Here is an 8,343-nt window from a genome sequence, read left to right as displayed (position 1 = left end):
CAGCCCAGCCCAGCCCATCCCAGCCCAGCCCAGCCCAGTCCAGCCCAGCCCAGCCCAGCTCAGCCCAGCCCAGCCCAGCCCAGTCCAACCCAGCCCAGTCCAGCCCAGCCCAGCCCAGCCCAGCCCAGCCCAGCCCAGCCCAACCCAGCCCAGTCCAGCCCAGCCCAGCCCAGCCCAGCCCAGCCCAGTCCAACCCAGCCCAGTCCAGCCCAGCCCAGCCCAGCCCAGCCCAGCCCTATCCGGTATAGCCCAGCCCAGCCCAGCCCTGCCCAATCCAGCCCTGCCCAATCCAGCCCAGCCCAGCCCTGCCCAATCCAGCCCAGCCCAGCCCAGCCCAGCCCAGCCCAGCCCTGCCCAATCCAGCCCAGCCCAGCCCACTGAGCAGGGTGGGTGGGTCAGTGCTAACTTGCAGAAGCAGCAGAGCGGAGGGAGGTGCAGACGGACCAGGGCAGAAGTGTGGAGGGTTTTGTTTTAGCAACGCAATGGACGGGGGAAAAGCGGGGAAGATTAAATTGACCTTCTGCATGGTGACGGTGGGGATTATCCTGTCGGTTGTTGCTGTCAGCACCGATTACTGGGCAGTCCTCAGCCCCCGGCTGGAAAGAAGCAATACCACCTGTGAAGAGGCTCATTTCGGTTTGTGGAGACTCTGCACCAGGAGCAGCTTTGTCAGCACCGTGGTGCCGGACGGCAGGGGCTGTGGGAGCAGCGACTTCCCTGCAGGTAAGGGGCAGGGGGCTGCACTTTCCTGAACTGAATTAAAGGTGGGCCAGGGGGAATCACTTTGCCCAATTTTGCATCGCTCACTAAAAATAAAAATATCATCCGAATTTAACTCTGAATAACTGGGGTTCGGGGCTTAATTTCAGCAAACAACATCCATCTGAAATGTCACAGGAAAGGGGGTTTCACAGACACATTGCTGCTGACAGGGGATTGTCAGTTAACCTGGCCAAAACACACTTTCAGATTGGACATTAACAACAAAACTTCATCCTCCTTGCTGTGAAACTGGAGCAGGTTTCCCTCTTAACCCCCACAGTCTCTTACAATGAATATGAGAGTTTCCCAAAACACCCCAGCCCCAAATCTCCCTCCTCAGAAAGTTCCTGGTGAATTGGAAATACTGCTTGGCTGCACTGGTAGCTGAGCGACGGGGTTCACGGTGCAGGAGGGAAAACCTCTCCCAGCCTCCCCTGACAATATTCCTCCAGCTCTTTTTAAAAAAAGAATGAATATTTGGGAAACTTTTCAGACGCTGCTGATGAACCAGATTATGGTTGACATGAATCCCCGGTTAACTCCATCAAACAGTCATTTCGGCTGCAATGACTAATTAAAACCTCCTCAAATATATTTCTGGGACAGAAGAAAGTATTTAGCTGAAGACACGCTTTGCGGCTTGGGGAACAGGTGCTGGTGTTAGATTACAGAGTTTTACAGGAGTTAAATATACCAGCCAAAGAACATGCCAGCCTTTCTATTCACATTAATGTGTTTGGATTTCTGATTCCTGCATGTTGTGGCTCCTTGTTTCAATCCCCCAGTGCCTGGGCCCATGGATATGAGGATATTTGCAATCCCCTGGTCGCTAAGGATGACCTTCGACCCATGAAGAAAGCTCTAACGTCCCCTAATGAAATGTTTCTTCCAAAATTATTTCTAGGTTTCGGTCTCCATAACTTTATCTGAAAATTTAGTCCAAATGCTGATCACCCTGTAATGAAAAACATCATGAAAGCAGTCAGCTTCGTGCACAAGTTCAGCACATTCTGAACTGTTGATTTGTGCCTTGTTAAACCCGGACTCTTGGTGCCACCATTCCCATCCAATACTATCCTTGGAGTAAAGATGCTTACTGCCATATTTGTTTTATCCGTACCAGTATTTACTCATTCTGTAGCCCTGGGCCACCTCCCTTTCATCCCATTGGACCTCAAGTTTAGCTGCTGCACGTTTAACTGATTTACAATATTCAGCTTCTGAAAACAATTACTCCCCACCACGAGGACTTGCCTCGTGTGCCAGCCAAGACTCAGGGGGACGTTACATTTCGCTCAGAGTCTGAGGGTTTTGTGTTCAAGTCCTGGTCCAGATATGTGAGGAGGCAGCGGGATTGTCACTGATTAGTAAATCCAGGGAGCGAGGGAAATGCTCTGGCCACCTGGGTATAAATCCCACCCACACGGATGGTGAAATTTGAATTCAATGGAAAGCTGGAGTTAAAAGTTTAATGATGACCATGAAACCGTTGTCGATTGTCCTTCAGGGAAGGAAGTCTACCTCTTAAACGCCCTCTGAAATGGCCTAGCAAGCCACTCAATTTCACCCAACTGATACGAAGACAATAAAACGGAATGAAACCGGACGGACCACCCAGCATCAACCCTGAAACGACAACGGCAAACCCAGCCTTGTCGACCCGCAAAGTCCTCCTTACGAACATCTGGGGGCTTGTGCCAATGTTGGGAGAGCTGTCTCACAGCAGAGTCAAGCAACGGCCTGACATTGTCATACTCACAGAATCATAACTTACAGACAATGTCCCAGACACCACCATCACAATTCCTGCGTATGTCCTGTCTCACAGGCAGGACAGGCCCAGCAGAGGTGGCCAGCGGCTCAGTGGAAAGAGTTGTCCTGGGAAGTCTCAACATAGACTCTCGACCCCATGGAGTCAAACATGGGCAAGGAAACCGCCCGCCGATTACCACGTACCGGCCACCATCAGCTGATGAATCAGTAGTCCTCCGTGTCGAACACCACTTGAAGGCAGTATTGAGGGTGGCAAGGGCACAGATTGTACCCTGGATGGGGGGGGGGCACCAAGACTGGCTCGGTATTACCACCACAGACCGAGTTGGCCGGGTCCTAAAGGACAGAGCTGCTGGACTGGGACTGCAGCAGGTGGTGAGGGAACCAACAAGAGGGGAAAACACAACCTCATCCTCACCAACCTGCCTGCTGCAGATGTATCTGGCCATGACAGTATCGGTAGAAGTGACCACCGCACAGTCCTTGTGGAAACAAAGTCCCGTCTTCACATTGAGGATACCCTCCATCGTGTTGTGTGGCACTACCACCGTGCTAAATGGGACAGACTTCAAACAGATCCAGCAACTCCAGACTGGGCATCCAGGGGGCGCTGTGGGCCATCAGCAGCAGCAGAATTGCATTCACCCACAATCTGTAACCTCCTGGCCCGGCATATCCCCCACTCTACCATTACCACCCAGCCAGGGGATCAACCCTGGTTCAATGAAGGGTGCAGGAGAGCATGGCAGGAGCAACATCAGGCAGACTGCAAAATGAGATGTCAACCTGGTGAAGCTACAACACAGGACTACTTGTTGCCAAACTGCATAAGCAGCAAGTAACAGACAGAGCTAAGGTATTCCACAACCAACGCATCAGATCTAAGCTCTGCAGTCCTGCCACATCCAGCTGTGAATGATGGTGGACTATTAAACAACTCGCTGGAGGAGGAGGCTCCACAAATATCCCCATCCTCAGTGATGGAGGAGCCCAGCACATATGTGCAAAAGACAAGGCTGAGGCATTCGCAACAATCTTCAGCTAGAAGTGCCGAGTGGATGATCCATCTCGGCCTCCTCCAGAGGTCCCCAGCAGCACAGATGTCAGTCTTCAGCCAATACGATTCACTCCACGTGATATCAAGAAACGGCTGAAGGGACTGGATACTGCAAAGGCGATAGTAGTTACGATTTGTGCTCCAGAACTTGCTACCCCTCCAGCCGAGTTGCTCCAGTACTGCTACAACACTGGCATCTACCCGGCAACTTGCCCAGATGTGTCCTGTACACGGGACAAACCAACCCGGCCAATTACCACCCTATCAGTCTACTCTGTAAAGTGACAGAAGGGGGACATTGACAGTGTTATCAAGTGGCCCTTGCTTAGTAATAATCTGTTCCCTGACGCTCAGTTTGGGTCCCGCCAGGGTCACTCAGCTCCTGGCCTCATTACAGCCTTGGTTCAAACATGGACAAAAGAGCTGAACTCCAGAGGTGAGGTGAGAGTGACTGCCTTTGACATCAAGGCAGCGTTTGACCAAGTGTGGCATCAAGGAGCCCTCGCTAAACTGGAGTCAATGGGAATCGGGGAAAACTCTCCGCTGGTTGGTGTCATACCCGGCACAAAGGAAGGTGGTTGTAGCTGTTGGAGGTCAATCATCTCAACTCCAGGACATCACTGCAGGGGTTCCTCAGGGTAGTGGCCGAGGCCCAACCATCTTCAGCTGCTCCACCTTCACCTTCCGTCCATCATCAGGTCAGAAGTGGGGATGTTTGCGGACGACTGCACAATGTTCAGCACCATTCGCGACTCCTCAGATAATGAAGCAGTCCCTGTCCAAAAGCAGCAAGACCTGGACAATATCCAGGTTTGGGCTGACGAGGGGCAAGTTACATTCGCGCTACACAAGTGTCAGGCAATGACCAGCTCCTACAAGAGAGGATCTAACCATTACCCGTTGACAGTCAATGACATCGAATCCTCCGTAATCAACATCCTGGGAGTTCCCATTGACCAGAAACTGAACTAGCCATATAAGTACTGTGGCTACAGAGCAGGTCAGACGCTAGATTCCTGAGGCGAGTAACTCACCTCCTAACTTCTCAAAGCCTGTCCCCCAGTTACAAGACATAAGTAAGTCAGGAGTGTGAGTAATACTCTCCACTTGCCTGGATGAGCGCAGCTCGAACAACTCTCAAGACGCTTGACACCATCCAGGACAAAGCAGCCCCGCTTGATTGCTCCCCCTTCCACAAACATTCAACCCCTCCACCGACGACACACAGTGGCAGCAGTGTGCATCATCTACAAGATGCACTGTAGCAATTCACCAAGGCTCCTTAGGCAGCACCTTCCAAACCCAAGACCGTTACCAACTAGAAGGAGAGGAGCAGCAGGCACATGGGATACCACCACGTGAATGTTCCTCTCTAAATCACACTTCATCCTGATTTGCAAATGTATCGCCGTTACTTCACTGTCGCTGAGTCAAAATCCTGGAGCTCCGTCTCCAACAGCACTGTGAGTGCACCTACACCCCAGGTACAGCAATGTGGGTGCACCTACACCCCAGGTACAGCAATGTGGGTGTACCTACACCCCAGGTACAGAAATGTGGGTGTACCTATACCCCAGGTACAGCAATGTGGGTGTACCGATACCCCAGGTGTAGCAATGTGGGTGTACCGATACCCCAGGTACAGCAATGTGGGTGCACCTACACCCCAGGTACAGCAATGTGGGTGCACCTACACCCCAGGTACAGCAATGTGGGTGTACCTACACCCCAGGTACAGAAATGTGGGTGTACCTATACCCCAGGTACAGCAATGTGGGTGTACCGATACCCCAGGTGTAGCAATGTGGGTGTACCGATAACCCAGGTACAGCAATGTGGGTGTACCGATACCCCAGGTACAGCAATGTGGGTGTACCTACATCCCAGGTACAGCAATGTGGGTGTACCGATACCCCAGGTACAGCAATGTGGGTGTACCTACACCCCAGGTACAGCAATGAGGGTGTACCGATACCCCAGGTACAGCAATGTGGGTGCACCGATACCCCAGGTACAGCAATGTGGGTGTACCGATACCCCAGGTGTAGCAATGTGGGTGTACCGATACCCCAGGTGTAGCAATGTGGGTGTACCAATACCCCAGGTACAGCAATGTGGGTGTACCTACACCCCAGGTACAGCAATGTGGGTGTATCGATACCCCAGGTACAGCAATGTGGGTGTACCGATACCCCAGGTACAGCAATGTGGGTGTACCTACACCCCAGGTACAGCAATGTGGGTGTACCGATACCCCAGGTACAGCAATGTGGGTGTACCGATACCCCAGGTACAGCAATGTGGGTGTACCGATACCCCAGGTACAGCAATGTGGGTGTACCGATACCCCAGGTACAGCAATGTGGGTGTACCGATACCACAGGTACAGCAATGTGGGTGTACCGATACCCCAGGTACAGCAATGTGGGTGTACCTACACCCCAGATACAGCAATGTGGGTGTACCGATACCCCAGGTACAGCAATGTGGGTGTACCGATACCCCAGGTACAGCAATGTGGGTGTACCTACACCCCAGGTACAGCAATGTGGGTGTACCGATACCCCAGGTACAGCAATGTGGGTGTACCGATACCCCAGGTACAGCAATGTGGGTGTACCTACCCCCCAGGTACAGCAATGTGGGTGTACCTACACCCCAGGTACAGCAATGTGGGTGTACCGATACCCCAGGTACAGCAATGTGGGTGTACCTACACCCCAGGTACAGCAATGTGGGTGTACCTACACCCCAGGTACAGCAATGTGGGTGTACCGATACCCCAGGTACAGCAATGTGGGTGTACCTACACCCCAGGTACAGCAATGTGGGTGTACCGATACCCCAGGTACAGCAATGTGGGTGTACCGATACCCCAGGTACAGCAATGTGGGTGTACCTACACCCCAGGTACAGCAATGTGGGTGTACCGATACCCCAGGTACAGCAATGTGGGTGTACCGATACCCCAGGTACAGCAATGTGGGTGTACCGATACCCCAGGTACAGCAATGTGGGTGTACCTACACCCCAGATACAGCAATGTGGGTGTACCGATACCCCAGGTACAGCAATGTGGGTGTACCGATACCCCAGGTACAGCAATGTGGGTGTACCTACACCCCAGGTACAGCAATGTGGGTGTACCGATACCCCGGGTACAGCAATGTGGGTGTACCGATACCCCAGGTACAGCAATGTGGGTGTACCTACCCCCCAGGTACAGCAATGTGGGTGTACCTACACCCCAGGTACAGCAATGTGGGTGTACCGATACCCCAGGTACAGCAATGTGGGTGTACCTACACCCCAGGTACAGCAATGTGGGTGTACCTACACCCCAGGTACAGCAATGTGGGTGTACCGATACCCCAGGTACAGCAATGTGGGTGTACCGATACCCCAGGTACAGCAATGTGGGTGTACCTACACCCCAGGTACAGCAATGTGGGTGTACCGATACCCCAGGTACAGCAATGTGGGTGTACCGATTCCCCAGGTACAGTAATGTGGGTGTACCTACACCCCAGGTACAGCAATGTGGGTGTACCGATACCCCAGGTACAGCAATGTGGGTGTACCGATACCCCAGGTACAGCAATGTGGGTGTACCGATACCCCAGGTACAGCAATGTGGGTGTACCTACACCCCAGGTACAGCAATGTGGGTGTACCGATACCCCAGGTACAGCAATGTGGGTGGACCGATACCCCAGGTACAGCAATGCGGGTGTACCGATACCCCAGGTACAGCAATGTGGGTGTACCGATACCCCAGGTACAGCAATGTGGGTGTACCGGTACCCCAGGTACAGCAATGTGGGTGTACCTACACCTCAGGTACAGCAATGTGGGTGTACCGATACCCCAGGTACAGCAATGTGGGTGTACCGATACCCTAGGTACAGCAATGTGGGTGTACCTACACCCCAGGTACAGCAATGTGGGTGTACCGATACCCCAGGTACAGCAATGTGGGTGTACCGATACCCCAGGTACAGCAATGTGGGTGTACCGATACCCCAGGTACAGCAATGTGGGTGTACCGATACCTCAGGTACAGCAATGTGGGTGTACCTACATCCCAGGTACAGCAATGTGGGTGTACCTACACCCCAGGTACAGCAATGCGGATGTACCGATACCCCAGGTACAGCAATGTGGGTGTACCGATACCCCAGGTACAGCAATGTGGGTGTACCTACTCCCCAGGTACAGCAATGTGGGTGTACCTACACCCCAGGTACAGCAATGTGGGTGTACCAATACCCCAGGTACAGCAATGTGGGTGTACCTACATCCCAGGTACAGCAATGTGGGTGTACCTACACCCCAGGTACAGCAATGTGGGTGTACCGATACCCCAGGTACAGCAATGTGGGTGTACCGATACCCCAGGTACAGCAATGTGGGTGTACCGATACCCCAGGTACAGCAATGTGGGTGTACCGATACCCAAGGTACAGCAATGTGGGTGTACCTACACCCCAGGTACAGCAATGCGAGTGTACCGATACCCCAGGTACAGCAATGTGGGTGTACCAATACCCCAGGTACAGCAATGTGGGTGTACCGATACCCCAGGTACAGCAATGTGGGTGTACCTACACCCCAGGTACAGCAATGTGGGTGTACTTCATCCCAGGTACAGCAATGTGGGTGGACCGATACCCCAGGTACAGCAATGTGGGTGTACCGATACCCCAGGTACAGCAATGTGAGTGTACCTACACCCCAGGTACAGCAATGTG

The 8,343-nt window shown here is 52.9% G+C and overlaps 1 protein-coding gene across 1 annotated transcript in view; it reads left to right on the top strand.

Annotated features, from left to right (window-relative positions):
- The first annotated feature begins 388 nt into the window (after positions 1-388).
- The window catches only part of LOC140395674 (voltage-dependent calcium channel gamma-1 subunit-like), a 74,898-nt gene continuing 66,943 nt past the window's right edge, over positions 389-8,343 (top strand). The window contains exon 1 of the mRNA XM_072483735.1: positions 389-723. Coding sequence (XP_072339836.1) covers positions 483-723 — 241 coding nt within the window. The 5' untranslated portion in view covers positions 389-482. The remainder of the gene's footprint in view (positions 724-8,343) is intronic.

This window comes from Scyliorhinus torazame, chromosome 18 (genome assembly GCF_047496885.1).
Source record: "Scyliorhinus torazame isolate Kashiwa2021f chromosome 18, sScyTor2.1, whole genome shotgun sequence".
Taxonomy (NCBI): Eukaryota; Metazoa; Chordata; class Chondrichthyes; order Carcharhiniformes; family Scyliorhinidae; genus Scyliorhinus; species Scyliorhinus torazame.
Note: the sequence above shows the minus strand (reverse complement) of the source record. Positions and strands in the feature narration are given on the sequence as shown.